Source organism: Anthonomus grandis, chromosome 6, assembly GCF_022605725.1.
Source record: "Anthonomus grandis grandis chromosome 6, icAntGran1.3, whole genome shotgun sequence".
Lineage (NCBI taxonomy): Eukaryota > Metazoa > Arthropoda > Insecta > Coleoptera > Curculionidae > Anthonomus > Anthonomus grandis.
In genome coordinates, this window is record NC_065551.1 from 25672466 (window position 1) to 25697049 (window position 24584).

Sequence of the window (24584 nt, forward strand, 5' to 3'; positions counted from 1 at the left end):
CCTGGCTCAACCAATATAGTTCTTGATGTCATTAAAACACTATATAATAATAGTGTTTTAATGACGTATATATAATAAATAACTCCTCCAGTAAGTTGAAAGCATCTTATTCAAAACCAAAGTATTTAAGCTTTAAGCATAAGAGCTCATGACTTACAGTATCAAATCAGCCTTACTGTAATCAAGAAGCAACGGACAGGTTATTTTGCTTATTTTGGTCAAAAAATGTCATAATATCGCAGGTAATATAGCATATTCAGTAATATAGTAGCTGATTTATTTGGGGGTAACAAGGGCGGCAGAAGCAGATCAATATATTTACGACCCATTTTTTAATCAGAGCGGAATATTTGTTAAACTTTTTCATTGCTAACTACTGAGAACTCAAAATTCTCATCCACATTGCCAAATAAGTTATTTTTATAATTCTCCACAACAGGATCATTTAGGATCACAAAGGTACAGTGTCTGCAAATTAGTTGCTAAGACTATCAAGATCTCCTATTTCACTAGGATCACTAATTGATTTTGAGTTACCATTAATATATTTTAAAGTTCACCAAAAACCTCTTGGATCAACTTTTTTTTACTGAAAATCTAGAAACATTAATAATCTAGAATCATGAATGTTATATTAGGTGTAACTGAAAGAGCATTGGGCTTAGTTATATGGCTAGTTTTAAAAGTAGCGTGCATAATAAATATATAGGTAACCACGTCTGTAAAAAACTGAAGCATACAATCAACATCCTTAATGGAATAGAATGTATCCCAATCAATACTGCAAATATCAATAATGAAGTGTTTATAATTAAAATTCCTATATGACTATACTTTTATTAAGTAAACTGTTAAGATATAAAGTTTAATGCTGGTTTTAGCCAAATAATGATCTGAAATATTATCCATTGAAGAAGTCACTATTACGTCGAGGAGTGTCCTGCTGTATTCAGTAATTCTTGTAGGCTTGATGCAGGTTAAACTTCTGTAAAAACTTTGTAAGAGTACCAAATGTACAATTATTGAAAAAGCAACCGGCGTTAAAATAAGAACCAAAAATTACACAATCATATCAAGGAATCATAAATTTTTCTATGAATTTTAAGATTCGTTTATATTTGTTACAATTTGTTTAAACTACTACCGCCAATGATCTTTTTCCTAAGATAATTTAACAATATCTAAAGTTAATATTTCTAATTATATTTCGTCGTCTATTTGTATGCGTATCCCCTTAAAACATACTAGAAAAAAAGCTGAATAATATATCTCTCCTAAAATTACTGTATGTTAATATAAGCACATTGTAACAAAGCTTTAGGACCGGTAAACTACCGAAGGTAAAGCACAAAAACAATCGAGGTTCCAGGAACAACAGCAGTTTTAATGATTACACACGAAAAAGAAATAAAATGCAAATAACTTAGCAGTTCATGATAGCAGGAAAGTACCATAACTTAGGCCTGCGCTTTTACGATTTAAATTAACTCTCCGACCGCTGTATTGAACGTAACAAGAAAAGTCCGATCCATTGTTAGGCTAGGATATATTAATCGTAAGTTATGTTGTAGTTTGTGTTTTGGTGTCAGACGGTTCCGCGCAAAACCACATATATTATCTGTACAGCGCCGATCGCTCGGCTGTAACATATTTTCAAGGGCTTTAATTTATTTATTGAGGTTTGGATGGCAGCGCTTTTGTATTCTTGATTATTCTTGTGGACGCATAACTTAATAAGGTATGATACACATTTCAATTTTTATACAATATTGGTCCACGTTTAAGTCCACCTGATAAGCCGTCATAAAGAAATTGAGAGACTATAGAATGATTTTTCTTAATTTTTTATGACCTGTTTAATATATTCAAGATTTTAATAGAAAACAAATTAGGTGAAACATTTTTTCAAAACTTTGTAAGCTTACTGTATTTATTTGTTTGATATAGACGGGTCAAAGAAAAACTATTTCAGACGATCGATTTATATGATTGGTTTCCGATTTCTATCAAATCATCCTCAGTATTCTAAAAGATACACAAAAACACTAATAGAAGCATACATTGTGGTTACAAAGGTTACATTTTCGCAAACAGTAATAATAATAATTAATGCTTAATTAAAAGCAAATTTCCTTTTTGATAGATATAGATATTTTGAATTCTTAAAAAAAAGAGTAAAAAAAAAGTGTAATAATAATATTTTTTCCAAAATTATATTGCTTACCAAAAATTGACTGAAAGATGTTCTATTAAGAGAGATTTTTAGTCAGCTTAATTTATGGTGTCTTTGAGAGAGAAATTATATTTAGATAAGACAAATTATAGTTTAGTATTTATTGATATTCCAACAGACCTAGTCATTGCAATTTTAACAAAAAAATGGGCCTGAAATATTTTTTTTTACCTACATCTTTTTTATGCATAACTTAATGAGGTATGTTACACATCTTAGTTTGTATACAGAATATCGGTCCTAATTCTAAAGACCACCTGATAAGTAAACGTGCACACGTCATAAAGAAATCGAAATTAAAACAGACTGACAGGCAGTACACTAATTTCCCACCGTCCAGGGTCGGTTATTACCGAAGGTCTCCGGTAATTCGAGTCTCGAGAGTCGATAGTCCGCAATTAATCAATGGTGAATAAATAATAATTCATTCCGGTAGCTCGAGAAGCTGTTTTTAGCCGGTAAGTAAAGAGCGGCTCCGACGTACATTAAGACGGTACCGTATAATTTTGTTTAGCACGATTTTCATTGATTGCGTACCGTGGTAGTATCCGCGCATCCGCACCAAGAAATTTATTTCAATGACAAGTCACGTCGAAATTTTGTATTTGGGCAGGACTAGGATTATGCGGTAAAATTATGTCTAGAAAATTACATAAATAGGTGTATATTAAAGCTGATTTACAAAGACAGGGTCAAATCTAGAACACATCACCTTCCTAACTAAGTAAACAAAATTGAGGGAAACAACAATTAATTTAGCTTAACTACCAGGATATTCAAATATAAAGGGTAATGAGCCAGCAGATAAATTGGCAGATATAGAAAATATATGCATAAATCTGGATCTACAGGATTACTTATTGCTTATAAAGAAAATACATTGGAATAAATGAATATTTTTTGGAAAACGACTCTTGCTTCTACAATAGAATGCAAAGGTAATACAATAACTACCATAATAAGGGTAAAAACGAGACATTGCAGATCATCAGACCACCTATATAAACTCAGAATATTAAAGGATCCTTACTTATCCTATGGGATGGTCGCTGACATGCCAGATATTGGAATGTAGACACAATGAGTTACCAAGAATTAATCAATAGTATTATTATAGAAACAATAATATCAATTTAATCATTATAAAAGAATAAAATATATATCATGGAAACCTTACAAAATCCTTACTACTCTTCATAGACAATTCTATAAATGTCAATTTTTAAAGGCAGTAGTAAAGTAGTGAAAATATAAAAATCAAAAATAAAAGTGAAATTATAATTACAACGGATAATCAAAGAAAACAACTAAGTTGCTATAGAGCAACTACGAGACGAAGAAAAGAACGAAGCATAGAAGTGACACGAAAAATCGCCATCTGACCAACAAAGAAATACCAGAGTTGATTAATACCTCTAAGGAAAATTAAAAGAAAAAAAGAAGACTCGATTGATTGGCTCATATTTTATTGATATTGATATATATTGTTTGAATTGATTTTCATAGGAATTGTCAATTCATTTAGAAAGTGGTTTTGATATTTCGTGTCTCACCAAGTTTTGGCATCTTTTCCAATGTTGAATTACTCTAAGCGTATAATTTTATATAGTTCTTGTGCTTTACTAGGCTTTCATTGGTTGCTTCTTGTCTTAGTTTTTTCTTCCAATTTCTTTCTAAATTTAAAATCACTTCCTAAATTTATTTTTCATAGTATTTATACGTATTTACGTTAAAATATTATATTTACGTTTAATATAATATATGCTATATCATATTTTACAATTATTTTATTTTTATTAAAAGAAATCAGCCAAAAGAACGATTTTTCTAGGGCATTAAACGAAATAAGAAATTTTAGATTTTATCTAGGCTGACTCTAACTGTTTGATTCATTTTTAATGTTTTTTATTCATGGGTTATAATATAATTCAAGTTTTATAATAAAATATGTATATATTTTAAAGAAAAATGTATGGCAGAAAAAATTGCATTAATCGAAATTAAATTAAAAAAAAAGGAAAGAAATTTAGGAACTACATTGACATAAAGTAAACTATTAAATTTAAGCTAGACCTTAGAATTAATAAATTCAGGTTTTATTTAATAATCATGATTAAAAGCATATTTATTTTAATTTATTAAGTAAAACCAGTCATAGCCATCACTAGAAGATTAAAAATGTCGAATTAAACACGCTTAAAGAATACTCAGCATTTGTGAGTCAAGTCTAAGAATGTTAAGCTTAACTTGTTTCAAGGCGCTTATATAAGTCTTATTGTCAATATATAAATAAAGCAATTATTTATAAGAAATGGGAAAAAATACAGATGCGCATAAATATAGATCACTTTATTACGTATTGTTGATATCTACATTCGTTAGAAAAGTATATTTTTATAAAATTGAGCAGCTTTAAAAATATATTAACTGATTTAATTTTGAATTAAAAGGTACCATACCTAAATTTAAACAATTTATAGCTAACAGATGTCTACAGCACAAAACAAAGATTTAGATATCTTATTTTTTTGTCGCTTTTTCATATAATATTTACAACAACTTTTTGGTACCATCAGAAACATTAATTTAAAAAAAATGTTTTTTTTTAACTGTATCAGATATGCGATTTAATATTATTAGAATAGTTTTATGTTTAATTGTATCGGGGTTGAACTTTGAATCATTTATATTTGCTTTGATCTTTGTTTTTTTTGCAATTTATATATTTTCTTACTTAAATTATTGTACTATTATTTCTATTACAGCATATCCTTTAATTTCTTCTATGAAATTCATAATAGAAAATTTAAATAGTTCTACTTGCAATTATGGTAAAATTTTGAATCAATGAATAAAAAAATATATATATTCTAATTATCTATTAAATCTATTAACTTATATGATTTAGTAACATTTTATATTAAAATGTACTTACATATTTAAAAAAAAATATATTAAATTTAACTATAAAATTAAGTTGAAAGAAAAAGTAAAAATAAATTACTTAAGAGTAAAAAAGAATATACACTAATGAATTATTAGCATTATTGTTGTAAAGAATGTAAGAGTATTGTATTAAATATTACGCTTAAAGATAATATGCGCAAGAGTATATATATAATTAGTGTAAAATTATCATAGTTAGTGTTAATAAGTAAACTAAGGTTTTAATTATTATAAGACGTTGACGTTGTAATCATTTATATTTTATATTATCCTTAAAAATCTAATTTAAAAAAATTCTAACTATGAATTATAAGGGGTCCAGAAACTTTCGATTAAAAACTATCAGTTATACATTCTTTTTTGTAATCTCGATATATTATTTTTTTTTTTTTAAATGAATATGAGATATCAAATTTTATTTTATTGAGGATAACTAACTAAATAGCAAAACGGTAAAAAATTAAGAACAACTTGGTTTTTGTTTGTTACTGATTAACTTTTTTTATCCCTTCACTTAAAAAGATATTTTTTAACACACATGCTCAAGTTCTGAAGTCCTTTTAACTGATTAAGACTTTATTAAAATACCCTAAGTGCATACCTGCTTATAATAATTGGCACCTATAAGAATAATGTTCTACCTTACGGCAATTAATATCGCCTTGACTGTAATGAGGGCTCTCTCGTCCGCATTGGCCGGTCCTGGGATCCCGCTTGCTAATAATTTCACCTCAATTAATTATTAAATTACCGTACGTAATTTTTGTTTGTTCATTTTCTGCATAATTCGCCTTTTCTTATGCGCGAACGTTCGTTTAATTTATATCTTTCTTTGCGCCGTTTCTGCCATTTAGGATTTGAGAAATAACAGGCCACAGCTTACGATCTAGGCCTTTATTGACTTTAAGATTAAGAGTTTTACTGATTTTATTTTTTTTTTGCAATTTTATTACAATTTTCTCTTTTTTTTTGTTACAGCCTTTTTAATGGTGGTAGCCACTACGGTGCCCATTCACCCAGCGAAGCTAAATCTGGATATCCTTACTTTGGTGCTATGGAGATGTGCTCTAGCAGAGTAAATTAAGTTTATAAATCTGGATAAAGGAGCAATAATTAAATAACAAAACAACTATTTCGGTTTTATTGTAAATATATGTAACATTTATGCAGTGTAATTCCTTTGAAGCTTTATTTCTTAATTTATTTTGTATATTTTGGCATTTAGTAATTTAGGCTGCAATAACTTACAACTTTCCTATCTTAAAAAATTTATGGGTGACAAAATAATATTTTACAATTAAAAATGTATATACCGCTTGCAATATTTTATACATTTCATTCTTTATATGACACTAAATAAATAAATAGAAGTATAATTTATTATGTATCTAAAATGCTTTGTATAATTTTTAAGTTATACTTCTTAAATTCATGTAGGATATTTGTGTATATTGTAGGCTGTATTTGTTAAAATATTAAATAAATTATTTAAAATTAAAATAGTTTTTTTTCACCTGTGCTTTTTTCTCATTAGGAGTCACTGATGGAAAAAGGTAAATTTAAATAAAAAAAATATATATATAATTTACAAAAATAGTTCCTAGCAGTATAAATATAACTATCACAAATTTACTAGTTACTATACTTTATTGTTATATATGCAGAAAATAATTCATTAACTTTGCAAGTATCAAGGTGTTCATTTTATGAGCGCTAATAAATTAAAGCCCAAGTAATAAAGTTCGTTTTATAAATTAAAGCTGCAAAATGTTAACTTTCCCCTGCCTTAAACTTGATGTGTAACACATTGGACATTCTATTCTGTTTTACGAGTCTGTGTATTTCTTATCTGCTATAGTATTTTTTTTAACTTAAAGAAAAACTCAATTGAAAATAAGATCAAAGTTCTTAAATTAATATATAATGTCAATCCTCTACAAAAACACTTTGTTTAAGGGTACGATAAGACTTGCGATCGATTTTTCCCGAGATATAAATCGTGGACGACTGCACTGAAAATTTATTATTTATTAATTTATTTATGTAACAAGTGTGTAAAATGATACTTTTTTTTATGAATGGAAAATTTGTTCAAAACAATGTGTTGGATATGGTGTCGAAAGTAGAACCAAAACTGCGCGAAAGTCGTAAAAATGTTCGGATGACGTTAAATTTTCCAATGAGTGACCAAAAATATACGGAAAATAAATAATGTAAATAAAAATATTGTAAAAACAGTAAGTTATTTTGACAATAGTACCCGAAACAAGTGAACATTTTGACTGAAAATTTAGAATTCTTAAATTTTTTCCTTTTATGTATTTTTTTTTCTTGGCCAATTATGACTAAAAATTTATATGATAAAAAATGCTAAGAATTAATTAAATAGTGGAAACAATTAAAAATTTTCCCTAAACATACATTAGGGTTAAAAAATTAAAATTTTCCTGTCATGATGTCCAATGCGTGACCAAACATTGGCCTAAAATTTGTTTTTATTTTCTACGACCGCAAATATGTATAAATATAGTAAGAAGTGATGGAAATGTTGCGAAAATTTCAAAATTTTAGGTCAACTAAAGCATGACCAAAAATGTCGTTTGTATACTTGTGACAGACAAGAATGTGACTAAAAATTATAGAAAAATTTATAATTTTGTAAACAAGAATGAAATTTTTTATTGCAGCCCAAAACTTTGACAAAAAATATATTTGAAAATGGTATGAATAAATTAATTATTGGAAACATTTGAAATTTTTCGGCCATAGCGTCCACGGTGTGACCAAAAATTTACCTAAAATTCTTAAAAGCAAATGTTGGGATAAAGTCGTCTTTTATATAGTGGCCCAAATAACTATCGCCAAAAATATGTTTAAAAATAGTAAAAATTAATTAATTATTGTGAAAACTTTTAAGGCGGTTTTTTTGTTTTTTCCCGGTTAGGTAAGATTTAATCCACCCACGCATACCACGATCATAAAATCTAACATCAGATCAATATTTATTAGATTAAACGCTCTTTTTAAATCAAAAAATAGAAAGATTTATTGTTTAATACAAAACTTGATAAAATATATTAATATAGAGACAAAACTGCATCCTGAGTGACATAACCCAAGGCGAATTTAAATTGGTATTTACTAAAAAGGAATTGATAGAAATATTGAGGAAATTTACCTTTTTTTATAAGATTACTTTGTTTTTTCTTTATAGCGATACACATTTGTTATCTTTAAAAATCTGTCTAAAAATAGTAGAAATACATTGGAAAAAAATTAGTTTTTCATTGTAGACTTCAATAAATAAACACTAATCTATATAAAGTTCTTATGAACTTTATATAAACTATATAAAGTTCATAAGAATTAATAAAATAGTGTAAAAAATTTCAAATTTTCAGTAACGGCACCCAATTAGTCACCAAAAGTTTATAATAATACGAATTAACATAAGGTCCAATAAATGGCTTGTTCATAAACATATAGTTTTTTTAAAGATTACAAATAGGGGAAGTCTTTATCTCCAAGAAAAATGCATGTAGGACACTTAGGTAAATGTATTATGCATTTCGGCTGTGTAAACAGCCATCATCAGATACTAAAATAAAATAAAATACAGGTAATTCAGGACAATTTTAAAAAAGAGCTTATCCGCTATAACAATATAGATTTAGAACTTACCAGAACATTACAAAAAACATATACGTTCACCAAATGAACCAAAAAATTACCCGTTATCGGGAAAAAACAACAATAAATAAAAGATTTACACACTTTTATTTATTGTTGTTTTTTCCCGATAACGGGTAATTTTTTGGTTCATTTGGTGAACGTATATGTTTTTTGTAATGTTCTGGTAAGTTCTAAATCTATATTGTTATAGCGAATAAGCTCTTTTTTAAAATTGTCCTGAATTACCTGTATTTTATTTTATTTTAGTATCTGATGATGGCTGTTTACACAGCCGAAATGCATAATACATTTACCTAAGTGTCCTACATGCATTTTTCTTGGAGATAAAGACTTCCCCTATTTGTAATCTTTATATACGCATTCTCCTACAAAATATGGACTTCTATTCAAATATAGTTTTTTTATTGTGATTAAAAACTATGACCAAAAATATGTTGAAAAATGGTAAAAATAAATTTTTGATAAATTATTAAAAAAAATCGAGTCTAACGGATAATTAAACATTCATGAAAAAAATAAATAAAATGTTCACAAAAACTTTAATCAAAAATTACGACCAAAAATATGTTTAATAATAGTAATAATAAATATTTTGAGAAAATCTCAACATCTTCGGCTATAATAGTTCAAAGAATGTCCAAAAATGTATGCAAAAATCATGAAAATAAATTAAATGCCGAAAAAAATTGCCAACTATCATAATAAAACTAAGGGGATTTTACACACGTGTAACATATAGTTTTTTTTATCTAGTGGCGTCGTAAATATGTACTTAAGAAAATAGTAATAAAGATGTTTTATTTTAATGCTAAATCCTGTATCAATATTTATCTAAATTAGAAGTTAAGTAGTATCTCAGGTACGGAGGATTCAATATAATTTAACAGATTTAAAATAAATCGTGTCGAAAAATATTAAACTCCATTAAAACATATGTATGTATATGTTGTACATATCCTATATAAAGTGTCCATATTCCGATAGAGCATGCGAATTAATATAATGTGCATGGATGCTATAATCTTATTCGAATTCACGCCCAAGAACCTGATTATTATATTGTTAATGAGAAAATGAATGTACAAAGAAATGAAAATGCTGTTTTCTGACCAGGAAGAAATAATAATCGATCATCCAGAGTAGCAAAGCATACTTATATGATTATCAGTAATCGCATGTATTTTCTTGTATTTATTTTATACTCATAAAAACGCTAAACTTTCGTTCCTATAAGTAAAACATAACCTTAAAATACATCACACTACCTTCTACACCACAAGGAGCCACTTCCGATTTCTGTCCATAATTTGATTGTCACACTTTTCTGTTCTAAATCTTTGTGTATATCCCGCAATAAAATAGGTCTATTGTAAACTTCGGAAATTAACTAAATTAACTTCCCAGGGTTTAAAAGTTTTACTTTTATACACTAGTGCGTAAAAAATAATTTGCCGTCTATTTGACATTTCATTTATAATTTGTTAAAAATGTTTTTGATTTTCTTTTACACACTAGAGCGTAAATTAATTTGGTATTTTTAATTTCTTCGGTAGTAAAAAAAAAATTGTACCTATATTCGATTCAAATTTTTTAGTGTTTATGTCTCAGTTCTTTTATAACAATATAATTCATTGCTTTTTTAGAAATATTTCTTCATCTTACGTGTCAGCACACATAAATGAAAACACAATCACAGCTGACACGCAACACACTGAACTAAACATTTTGTGCGAAATGTGAAAACAAATTAATTTTGTTTCAATTTTTTGCAAAATTTAATTAATGAAAATTAGTTTTTCGGTAAAACTAAAAAGAAAGCCTTTGCAAGATTAAAAACTATGAAAAATGGCCGCATTTTATATGACATATCAGAAGCTTGCGCATATCAGTCCGTGTAGTCTCGAGGAGGTAATTTCGCTTTCTTACCGCCATCTATATGTCGAGGAGTAGGAGCTTTTCAATATTCCGTCAATGGCCCAAGCTTTCAAGGCCCTAGAAAGATATGGCAGAGGCGATTCTAGGCGTCAAAGAAACCTAGATAGGGTGGCTTAAGTCCTCGTATCGCAGATCACATTTCGTCGTCACTTCAAAAATGTTCCTGTAAATATCGATCGTTTCAAGCCTACTTTTGATGTAGCGTTAGAACTGTTGTTCATCAACAGTTCTAACAGTTCTTTCAACAGAACTTTCAACAGTTCATCAACGTTCATCCCAGAAGGAAAATCCCAGAAGGAAAAAACAAAGTTTGTGCATTAACAAGTGCAGAACGAGGCCTGCATGTCTTTGTCGCTGTATGTGCCAATATACTGCTGCTGGAAATTTGGTTCATGATTATCCCAAAAAAGAACTCTAAGCCCGAAGACTTTGATAGTGTACCGACTGGAACTTTCCAACTATGTTATGATACTGGTTGGTGACTTATTACAAATAGACGAAACATTTCATAAGATCTATTGGCTGTAAAGCTACAAACAAAGTTATTCTAATCCTCGATGGCCACGGCAGCCACAAGAACCTAGAGGGTCTGGAGTTTGCTAAGGCTAATAGAGTCATATTGCTGTATCTGCCATCACATTGTACCCATCGGATTAGAAGTGGTTGTACTAGACGTGTAATTTTTTGGACACTGAGTTTATACTATAAGTAAGAAACGATCACTTGATATGATAACCCTGGTAGAACTATAGTGCTGTACCAAATTTCCGGTATTTTTGGATTAAAATATGGTGCTGTTTTCGACCGTGGAAATATGACGAGCACATTAAAAAAAATCAAAATTTATCCATTGAACCCACATGTCTATCCGGATCATTTGATTCTGCCGAACGAAGTAACTAACAATGTTATTGAGATGGAAACGGACGTTGGGAAATGCAAGAAGTAAAATGATGAGGATATTCCTAAAACTTCTTTTTCGTGCCCAGCACAGCATACGATGTCAATTACGTCAAATCATTACTAGATCGTTTACCATCCAGGAGATGCTAAATTATCGTTCTCCACTTCCGAAAACGGGCTTAAGAAAACGGGAAGAAGCAGGAAGCAAAAATACCTACCTAGTTTTCAGATTCTGACAGTTTCTCCTTATATGGACGAAGTTAAAGCCTAAGTTCAAAACAAAAAGGGAAAGAAAATCGCAAAAAAGTTTTTTAAATCAGGTGAAGCTGTTCAGGATTCACACCATCAATCAGGTTCAGAATTATTCCAATGCTGTTTGTACGCAGAATGGTGATGATGACGGATGCTGCATGCCTTTATCACAATGAGTTATATAGTAAATCGAAGTCAGGATATCAGCACTAAGTATGTTGCCAAGTATATAAGCGATAGAGCCATATTTTGTGGTACCGTTTTACCAGAAGCTAAGATGTTCAACTGACATCAAGAGCAGAACTCACTTTGTTACTTTTTAAATAAACATTTTTAATATATAACCATAGATTTATTTTTTATCGTCTTCGAATTTTTAAATATTTGTCTTAAAACCAAAAGTATGTCATCTTAAGCACAATTCCCCTATACTCACTTCATATTGTAAAATTTTACTAAATAATAAGTAAATAATAAGCATTTAAATATTAGTAACAAAAAGTGCTGAATAATGGAGATTTCTACTTCTATATAATGTTCGATGCTTAAAATTACAGGTCTTAGGTTGTAATTTAAATCCATTGAATGAGAACTTTCTCATCCTCGTTTTAATTATTGGAAAAATTCAAAAACTGAAGTAAACATATTAGAGTATGTTTTAAATATTTTCAACCAGATTTAGATCTAGACTATTGCCTGACAAGTCAATAGTTTTCATAAATAATTAGGTAATATTAGCAATAATTATCATTATTGCTGGATTATTTGCTTTACAAATCTACATAAAAAGTTTGCTTTTAGCACAAACACGTTTTAAAATCCATATCCCATTTTCGAAAATCTACCATAGTACCCTGTAACATAAAAACACCAATTTTCACCGAACTGTTAACGTGGTGCAGCGTGTCGAATTTTCGAGACAAAAAACCAGAATAATACGACAATAAAGCAATTTAAGAATTCAGTAGCAAAATTGGCCATAATTTGACACTAATGGCCACAGTAAACCTGATCTTCTCGGACGTTGATGAGTTTATATGCCCTATAAATCTTACTGCATATAAAAGAAGATCAGTTGGAGTCCGAAATCATCAAGGATTTCTGACGAAATACAAGAGTTGTTAAAATGGACTTCACGGTATTGGTTGGTTGTGAGGGTTGCAGCAATTCGTTTAAATGTAAATTGGATAAGAATTATTTTCAGTAATATTGGATGAAATGATTTTAATATTGGCATCCTAGCACTTTAATTTACAGTAATTTCACAAAATAATAAATTAAAAAAATTTTCTTTAGTACAAAGGTATTTTAGTCATTGTTTAATCAATTTTCAAGTAGTAATAACATTTGTTTACAGTTAATTAATTTTGGTCTTCCTTATTTTTCATGTCGTCGTTATTACCTTTTCTGTTTTCTTATTGGATCTTCTAAGTTCTCTCATTTCCATGTTTGCTTTCTTACTCTTGATGTTTTTTAAACCTGCTACTTTTTTGGCTTTTATTTCTTACTGTCTCTTTTTAAGTAGTAATTATCTTCTTGTTCATATAAAAATAAAATTCGTTATTAGTCTTGGCATAATTTGAATATTATGTTTCACGAATTGTGGCTCTTTTGCCTCATTTTCTACCTAATTATTAGTTCTACTTTCATAGTATTTATCTATGCTGTCTTAAGCTATTTTCTTTAGTTTTGAAATTTAAATTTTAAATATTTTTTTCTTTTTTTCTCTTACTATTTCTGCTCATTCTTCAGGAGACCTTTTTTTTCTCTCTCTTTTTTATCGCTTCTTCCATAGTAGTAATTATATTTTTGTAGTTGAATTCATTTATTTATTGTTTCATCATTTAATATTCATCCTTCTCTCAGTCTCTATTGTATATATAATTTTATGACATATATTCATTTTTAAGTTAAATATACTTTATATTAAATTTTTTTTTTTGCATTATATTATTTAATAGTTAGTCTGCTTTCTTATTGTTATTTTCATTTATGGTTTTCGTGCTTTTTTAGTAGCACTTCTTGCTTATATCTTATCTAGTACTCCAGTGCCAATCTTTCTCATTAAATCTTTTTTTTGTTCTTTTTGCTACGTGCTTCTTCTTTTTCTATTTCACTCGTTATAATCACTTTTTTAAATTACAAATATCTCTATCATCCCGCCTTCTAGTTTTCCTTCTCGCTTTGTTTATTTTTCTTTTAAGATATCATTTTATGAACCTACTTTCTTTTTTTGTTTTCTACTATTCTTTATATTCTTAATCTAGCATATAAAAAATAATTTTATATCAGTAAAATTTAAACTGAATTTGGCTTTTTATATTTTGTTCCCTATAGAGCGGAAGCGAACCATTTCCTTCCCATATGACCTCGATAATATATAAATCCGATTTGATTCGCCCAGTTAGTTTCCCATTCCACGATTGCTTGTGCCATTAGAGCTTGTGATATTATACGTTTTGTTCCACTATATTAGTTTTTCTAACCCTTATAGTATTGGTAGATTTATTAGTAAGGGTGCTGGGATTTCTGCTACCCTTAAGGTCAATAATTTTTAGTTGAGCGGTGGGAAAATTCTCGTTGAGTTGATATCTTGTAAATTCAATTTCCTTTTCAATATTTGTTGTTTTTTATTTATATGATATTACAGTAATTAAATAGTTCAGTATTGAGTGGGGTGTTGGTTAGATATATAAAAAATGTCTGGTAATATTTTTTATCCCTTACAAACTCTCCATTATATTATCGCCAACTTTCTTTCAATGTCAACCCCGTCATTAAATACCTTATTGTTGCCTATTTTGGACCAATAGCAGGCATATATCCTCATAATGTGGCAAAGTCTCTGCCACCCTAATAAGGATCTATTGTACCCTTATATCCCCTTTTAGAGCCATGTGATTTAGAATAAATATGGCGAATTGAAATAAAGTATGTGTTAAGTTCGAGCAATTGGCTTAGGAGATATACATAATTTAGTTTTTTACGTTTAGGGGATGCGTAACGTACGTTTGCACCCTATGAGTGCTCATATAAGATTCAGTTTCATTTATAATCGTACATACATTGAAAGAACCATTTTCATCGCAATATTTTACATAAATCATGGCAGCGATAGTTGCTTCACTTATTATACTAATTGTTTACTGTAGTCCAGGCTAATAAAAGTTTAAGAAAAGATCAACGTAACTAAAGATCTAAGGAACAATATGATTAGTTTTCTCAGTTTAGTATTTTGAAATTTATTCTGGGTAATTTTTTTGTGAAAATACCTTATTATCAATTAATGAATAATTAAGGTCAATTTTTCATTGTCTTATAATTCTTTCCTAATTTCAATATGGAAACAACCAGATGCTTGCTTAATGAGAATGAGACTGCACAAGTATATCTATTTACTTTGCTTGGCAAAATTTGCTGATATCAATGGCGTAAAGTAACGACCATTATGTTCCAATTATATTGAATCAACCTAACAAACTTTCTATAAATATTTCAATTCATTTACTTAATATCGTTTTCAAATATCCATGAACATTTCAGTAACTTTTGCGTTTTCTAGTAATAAAAAACTAGCAACTTATATTTCTAATAATAAAATAACAATCTCTGATCTGTGTTTTCTAAATATTACTGAATGTCAATTGTCGCAGTAAAATGCTTTATTGCCTATTTTATATTAAGATCTGTTAGCAATATACATGTCAAACTACGTCCACAAATCTTATAGAATTGATGCTAAAGCTATAACCCAAATAAACGCTTATAATTTGAATAAATTCAATTGATTTATTTATGATAATTATAAAAAACTTTTAGCAGATTTGGCAGTGCTACATACAAGTGCCTAATCCCAGAAGGTTTTCTTTTTTTGTCTGATTCATGACGTCAATATGCCATATTGTAATTTCCTTAAATGTGTCGGAAATGGCTTTTTAGAAAATAAATATACCCGGTCTATTTAGAGAACATACATCAAAATTCAAAATTTACCAAAGCTAGACTATTTAAAAAAAAAATTAAACTTATTGGACGGAACATTTAAAAAATGACTTGGTTTAGACTTAACTATCTAGAAGAAAAAAAACTGTCGTACAATTTACGTACCTGGAAAATGTATAATAGGCTCTGCTGTCTGAAAGACCCAGAAAATTACTAAAATGGCTTTAATAAGTTTTAAAAAATTATCACATTTATTGCCTAGAAAAGATAAATCATATTTTTTTAAGGCAGTTGATGTACTAAAAAAACTGCTTTAACTATTTGAAAGACATGAAAAACTCTTTCCATCTAATCCAACATTCCAGGAACATTTCCTGAACGTTTAAAACATTCAAACATTGGTTGCATTTTGGTTGGATCACGAAGTTAGTAACTGCATAGAGAAAATAAGAAAATAAATATTTAATGACCTTTTCTAAGGTTTATAATAGTGAAATGAAATATCCACGTAACATCAATTAGTTTAGAAGTTGTTAAGCTTTTCATTTTAAATAATGTATCTCAAATAAAAATTATTCGTTTCTACAAGTTGACAACGTTTAAAGCTTTAATATAAATGAAATCCTGATTATTCAAGGCAAGTCTAAGTAAGTTATGTAAAAAATTGCATAACAATATCATGCGACGTTGCCAACGCTCCAAAAAATTTCCATACTTTCCAGAAATTTAAGAGGCAATTAAATCTAAATTACGTCTTGACTATTGCATGTAAGTGGAAGTTAAACGAGTTACGTAAAAAATGGCATTACAATGCAATGCTTTGTTTCTAACGTCCCAAATTCTGCAACAAAAACTGAATAAACATATCATACGATGTTACCAACATATGGAAAATTTGTAATCTTTCAACTACTTTTTGCATTATTAAGAGCTTTTATCCTTACTCACGTAATCGTTGGGTTAAAATAAGTTTAGTTTTAATAATATTTGTATAAATACTCTTGGACTTGGTATGCGTAAAGCAATATGGCTTGAGGAAAATGAACGAAAATTGGTCACCAATTTGCTGCAACTCATATTTTCTAAATTTATAATTTCTAGACATTCATATGTAGAAACGCTTAAATACTGAGTAATTTTTATTAAATCTCTTCTAATTTTAAAGAATTAACAAAATTTTTGCTTTTTCACTTAACAAAAAAACCCCAAAGTAACCCGTGTTAATTTGGTCAGTTCCAAGACATCAAATTGTAAAAGTTGACCCTTATGGTGCCACCTACTAGAGTTTATAGCAGTACTGAATGGCCACATAAAACCATTATTGTGCGCAATAACCTGATAATGTAATGTGTTCAAGAATTTGAATGTCCGTGTCCGAATGGCGTTTTGTTCCATTCAACAGTACAAATTTAGAATCATTTACTTAACGGTTTGAAATCCGTGAAACTTGCTAGTTTTCTTTTTCGGTTTTATGATTCCGAGGTTTTGTACATTTATAACCCGTGGTACCTTTTTAGAGCGGATCGCTACTGTGCGGGAAAGGTGAACCTTAAACAGTAATACGATACGCATTATATTTTATTGCTTTTTATTATTGATTTTTGAAAAATCTTTTCGTGTATTAATTTTCACTAATATATGACGAAGTTAATTTTTTATGGGTCATTCTATTTTCTTTGATACATAAATATTTTTTTTCTTTTTTCACCTGTTATCTATTAATGGATATTTGCGATCATTTCTGACTATTTTTTTATATCCCTGATTGAATTGATTCTCTTGTGGTTCCTTTTTAGGTTCAATGTTTTTAATTTTTTAATGATTTCAAATATTTTCAATTTAATGATATTTCAGATGCACAACATCCTCTTTCGGACTAAACCCCTTCTTTCCTATATTTTTCCTTCTATTTATAATTAAAAAAATATTAAAAATATTTTATCATATCCAGTAATTCGCTTTTTATTCTTATCATCCTCAAAATTTCCTAGTTGATTCTTCCTACTGTCCATAGGACTTTAAAGATAGATCCACATTTTAAATCCTACCAGTTCATTCATTGTGCTAACTTTCAATGTGATTGATTTGACCATACGTAACTTATTCTGAATTCTGCGATCAAACTCGTTTTTTAATTTCATGAATGAGCTTTTCTCTTTTTCTATCTGGCATTTGATTTCTACGTCTGAATATCAATCTACACTTAACCAAGTTCCCAGATAGCTAAACTTTGATCTCTATAGTATCTAACTCTTTTTCTAAGATTCAACTAATTTTAGGGTGATTACTAAAATTTTCGTCTTTTTTTATCGATATTAATTCCCATAAGTTGGTCGTGCAATTCCATCTATGTCTAAGAGTCTTTAGAGGTCGTTCATATTATCTGCTATAAGGACTGTATCATCTGCATACTTTAGTTATACCAGATAGTTGCCTACAATTTTTTCCCGCAAAAATCAGATGATCAGAACATACATATAAAATATAAGTAGAGAGAAAACGAAAATAATTGATAAAAATAAATATTAAAAATTGTAAAAAATAATAATTTTCAAGCAGTTAAGTGAATTAACATTTTCTTTCTGCAAATAAAATCTTTTTTATATATAACACTTTATCTGATGAATGAATCAGTGGGTAAGAAATTTCAAAGATATTTATGAGGCATTTTATTGATTTAAAAAAATTAATTGAAAAAAGCAGAGAGAAACTAATAATAAAGAAAGTAACAAATATAAATACTTACTTAACAGCATAAAAAAATTAGAGTAAAAGGAGAGATAAAAATATTAATAGAAAAATATAAAAATGATCTATTATGCGACGTTGTCAAATTCTTTATAAATTGCAGATTTTTAATCTCACAACTTCGTAATTTATAGATAAGTGTATAAAAAAATATGTAAAATTTATATGATCAGATGTGTTTCAGATTTATTGGAGCATTAAAATTTAAAGACTTAAAATTATATATGTATATCTATATTGTATATATATATATATATATTTATATATATATATATTCTTGTTTAATTCCCAAAATTTACTGTAAAACTTGTAAGAAAAGTTTTTTGAACACACTTTGATTTATGTCAAGTTGTCAACAAGATTTACTAAAATATTACTAGGATATGCCAATCTGCTTCAAATATATAAGTTCCTTATCTTTTTAGTAAATACCTAAATACCTAATGACCTTTAAAGTATATTTTCCTAGAAAATGTTTAAAAAATATTTATAAATCGTTTTAAATTTTATTTAAAAAAATAAAAACAGTTGCCATAAGCTTTAAATCTAAAAAAAATATAAAATTGTAAACATTTTAGTTATTTAAAATTGGTTCTTATTTAAAATCAAAAATTTTTAAATATTCCTGCCATTAATTTTCTACTTAAACATTTTAGTTACTATTAAAAACTGTTATTTTATAATGATTTTTTAAAGTTTTTTCCAATAATAATTAGATTTTATTTGTTTTATAAAAGATTTCATACAAATTTAAAACAAAAATAAATTTGCATATTTGATTTCATCTGTTTCTATTTTTAAAACTTTTTTTATCATAAGGTTTCAATTATTTTTTTTCGATCTTCTATAAAATATAAAAAAATTCAATAAATTCTAAATGGATCTTTTACTATATTATCAACAACCCATTAACAAACTGAGACATAGTTATTAATTTAGATTCTTTTAAGTGTAATTGTACTAAGCAAATGTCAAGATGGTTGATTTTAAAAATATGATATTTTCTAATCAAAGGTTCTTTATAGTATATTAGAATTTCCTAGTAGGACCGCAAAAAACCGTGGAACAAAAACATCACTTGTAATATTAATAAAACTTTCAAGACTAATAGACTTTCAAGTAAAATTCTTAAATAGAAAGAACACTCTGATATACATTTTTAGTAACTTTTGTAGATATTTTTATTTATTTATCATATCCTTCGTATGATCAATGTATCGAAATATATAATATAATATAATATAGAAACTTTGTATTATATCATACAAAAATTATTATACAAGGACAAACATATTTATGATCTAAATAAGTAATACTATAAATTTACAGTTTCATTAAAATATACTTTAAAGTTTAATTATACTATTTCCTATTGGCTGTTTACCAACTACCACTACAAGTAACGAACTAAAGCTATTTAAAAGCATCACAACATCCTCGACACCTGTGAAGTTAGCCGGCTGGCCGCGGCATTCTTGATTATTCGCGCCCAAAGATTAATCATGGACGAGTTTTAAAAAAAAATTGCCCTTTGGGTACATTTGTCTCATAAAAGACTATACTAGGCAAGCGTTGAAAAGTACTTAGCAATAAATTTAAACAATTGCCCTAGCAAGGTGTTTTTGTATCACTTGTACTTAACCTGTTGACTGAACAGAAAGGTGGATAATTTGGTATTACGTATGGTATATTGAGATGGCATATACATATATATGTCGTAGCCAGATTATAAAAGCTGTCGTTTTATAAACGGCGGCCAGATTGTCAAATATTAATTGTCAACTCATTATTTTGCTATCTGACTAGCCATTTTATAAAACGACTAGGCGAATTTTATTTAAAAGTATAAAGTATTTAATAAAATATAAATTATTGATATCAACATACATATTTGGCAGTACTAGGCAGATAAAAAATTGTCTTTGAAGCTATAAGACAGTTAGATGAATATGTTAATACGCTTTATTTTATGAATAAAAGTTTATTATTTATTAATAGAAAACACTAAAAATACAAAAATAAATAAACATTTAATATTTTTATTATGTATTATGTATACATAAGCATACTTAAATTTAAAAAAAAAAAGCGTTGATGAAAAAAAAGTTCATTTATTGGAACATGGACTACTAAAATGGCACCTACTGGTACATTTTCCGCGAGCCTTAAAACGAAGGCATTTCTTAGTGCAGCATTGCAGTTTATTAGGTTTACACTGACATTTCTTAAAACCTTGTCCTCCAAATTGCAAAACCTTAGAAACTGCTTCCCATAGAGAGATATTAATCATCTGGTGTGACAAACGGATTAAAGTTAGAATTGCCAACGGCACGGATTTAATTCGTCTCTGGAAAATGATCGATTAAGGCGACCATGCTCTGTACCTATTTGGTATACCCCATTTTGTATATCCAGAATATTTTATTTTAGTTATTTGGGCCATTTGGTCAGGTGCATGTTTTTGGCCAATTGTACATTGTGTTCTTTATGTTTTTTTTTACATTTTATTATTTAATTTATATTTTATCAAATACTTTTAAATAGAATTCGGATTTTACAAACCGACTGAAACATTACCGTTTGACATTCTGGCAAAGTTGTCATGGTCAGACGCCTAGTCGTTTTAAAAAATAGCTAGCCAAATAGCAAAATAATGAGTTGACAATTATTATTTGACAATCTGGCCGCGGTTTATAAAACGACTAGAGACGTTTTATAAAACCACAGGTTTTGTAATCTGGCTACGATATATACATATATAGTAGTTTAGTTTTTTCGACCGTCCTGTGAAACAAGTAGTTAGGAATTATTGGGATTTGGTCTGTATATTCTACCATACTTAAAAAATCGAAATTATGAAGCTGGTAATCTGTCAAACTGATTTCAATTCAGGTATCAATCCTCATATGCTACTTAAAACTCTTCTATAACAGCTTGAGTTCATGTTTCATGCTGAATGAGCTATATAATATAATATTCAAAGGTCAAATTCTTAATCCAAAATATTTGTAATAAAAAAAAAATTTGTTCCAAGAAGCGTTTACTGTATTTAGTTAGCTAACTTGCCTTTGTTATTGCTGGCGTTTGATCACCACTTAACAATCTAATATTATATTCACAATTCTATATTTTAGGAAAAGTATTGATGAAATGAAGAATCAGTGATCATTAAGCAGCGGCTTTTTCGCAGCACTCGCTTTATAATTATAGATAAAGAATTTTAAAACAATATCCAGTATCATGAAAAAAAACAACAAGGTCCAAAACGAACGGTAAGAACTCCTAAAAACGTAAAGTGAGTTAAAAGAGCGTTCGTTAAAAGCCCTACGCAATCTGCTCGAAAACATTGAGGTAAACATTAATCAAGAATCGGTTAGACTAATTTTGCATGAGGACCTTAAATTTCACCCCTACAATTTACAGATTGCCCAGCAATTAAAGGTAAGAGATTTTGAAAATCGTGAGGATTTCACTGTGAGAATGCAAGTTATTTCAGAGGATAACATAAGTCAGCGATGAGCGACGAAGCTCATTTTCAATTAGATCCAGCAATTACCAAACAGAATTAACAGAATTACTTGGAATTGAATTAGGTGCTGGGCTCCTGAAAACCCACGAAAAGTTTATGAGCGTCCTCTACATTCTCAAAAAATTAAAGTATGGTGTGTCATTGGTTCAACTGGCATCATTTATCCGTATTTTGTCCAAAAGGCTGTCCGTACCGTCACCGTTAATTCTAATGGCTACCTTCACATGATCCAATATTTTTTTTCAGAACTACGCAGAAAGGGGATAAACCCAAGAAATGTGTGGTTTAGGAAAATGGTACCACGACACATACTGCTAATGCTTCAATGAATATTGTCCGAAACCTGTTTTCAGAAAAACTCATTTCATGTTTCGAAGATGCTTCTAAGGTCTCCAGACATGTCAATTATTTTTTTCTATAGGGGTATTTAAAGAGTCGTGTATATGCTCACAAGTTTCGTAGTTTGATCGAGTTGAAGAATGCAATTCGCTAGGAAAACCTGACCAAAGACTGCATCCAAGTTGATGATCAGCATCTTGATGGCATTATTGTCCATACTTAATTTAGATTGTAAATGACATATTACAGGATTCATCTTGGTGTTAATAAAATAGTATTTTCTTGCACAGTTCTTGTGTAATATTTATTTCAAAATCGTCCTATTACTAGATGCTACTCTGCTTGTGTGAAGTGCGAAATTCATTCTTTTCAAGATGCTCGTGAAAAGGTTTATTGTGCTGTGGTATACTTTCTTTTTCTACACTCTTCTAGCAATTACAAATTATTTTTTTTGTAATGTAAGTAGTTGCTGCATTTAAACTAATATCTTATATTTCATGTATATTGAATAGAAAAAATCACTTTTGTAGAGTCTGCTGTTGGTCAAATTTCTATATAAAGGGGGTGTGTCAATAAAAGCGTAAGATTTTAGTTTTTGATTCAGTAAACCATGATTTTCTACAGCAAAGTATTGAGATATTTATTGATTTAAATATTATAGACTTGGAAATTATGTATGAAATAAACTATCTTGTAAATGACCGCCGGGGCTTTTTTCTAGCATATACGTATTCTTTTGACGAAATTTTCAATAACATTATTGTATACTTGTGGAAGTATTTCAATGATATAAACACAACGTCTGATTTCGGCTTTTACTGCTTCTATGGTTGGAAGCTTATTGGGATAAAACTGTGACTTCAGATAACTCCACAGCCAGAAGTCTAAAGGCATTAAATCACAAGAGCGTGGAGGCCAATTCTGGCCACCAAATCGGGAAATGACACGACTAGGAGTAAACCCTTGCAAGATCGTCAATATTTTACGGGCAGCATAACATGTGACACCGGTCTGCTGCAACCACATATCGTCAAGATCAATAGCTTCCAAATGAGGTACAAAAAGCTGTGTTATTTATAGCATGATAACGATCGCAATTCACTGTTATTATATTACCTTCCTCAGAACCCTATATAGTGACATGTTGGGATGCATTACTTTCTGATGAATCATTAGTGGATTTTCTAAGCTCCAAATGCGACAGTTTTGCCTGTAAACGAAGTCCTCGAGGTGCAACTGGGGTTTAACACTAAAAATGATTTCGTTTGCAAAATCAGCAGGTTGTTCAAGGATCCCATTGGTGATTTCTTTTCGCTGTTCATGGTTTGCTGGCAGCAGTTAAACTTTTACTATTTTGATAATAAGTTTTGACAATCAGGACACGTTGTTTTACCATGTAATGCTGCATGTTTACTATCTGTCACGTCATAATTATGTAACATTATAACTGTCAGACATGGCGCACAACTCAAATCTTGCGTTCTTATTAAAACATCCTTTAGTTGCCCTTTTTGCATTCCAGCGAACGTTTTTTATGGTTTATGGCATTACTCTTAAGGCACACTATTCTCAACTAACCTCTGTCCATTAACGTCCCTAATACAATTCTCTTTGAGAAATGCCTGGCAAATATAGTTGATCAAAGAACTGTTTCTTATACGATAAACTGCCAACTACTCCTAATAAATAATTTTCTGACAAGCTTTATTTGCACTATGTCATTGTCTTTATCAAAATTATTAAATTTTTAATTCTTGTATCAAGAAAGTATTGGAATTGTACTGTAAGCAGAACAACTGCTTGAAATAAATTAGTACCAATGTAATCATTCAAGGGAAATTTAATATACATAAGTAGAATGAGGAAATATAGATTATTTATTATTTTATACAAAGTTTTGTCTAATAAGAGCCTTGGAGAAAACTTTAGCGATGAACTCTTTTACATATTTCTTGTAGTTTTTGAAAGTACTGATCTTTCTTGGCAAGGTAGTTTTGAAAAATGGCTGAAATCTAACTTAGAAAGTGATTTTTTGGATAATATATATATAACCAAATTAAAGCA

At 28.9% G+C, this 24584-nt stretch overlaps 1 protein-coding gene across 1 annotated transcript in view; it reads left to right on the top strand.

Moving 5' to 3' along the window:
• The window catches only part of LOC126737285 (protein gooseberry-like), a 30613-nt gene extending 23934 nt beyond the window's left edge, over positions 1-6679 (top strand). Inside the window, exon 7 of the mRNA XM_050442113.1 lies at positions 6158-6679. Within this exon, the coding sequence (XP_050298070.1) occupies positions 6158-6263 (106 nt within the window). The 3' untranslated portion in view covers positions 6264-6679. The remainder of the gene's footprint in view (positions 1-6157) is intronic.
• Positions 6680-24584: the final 17905 nt, after the last annotated feature.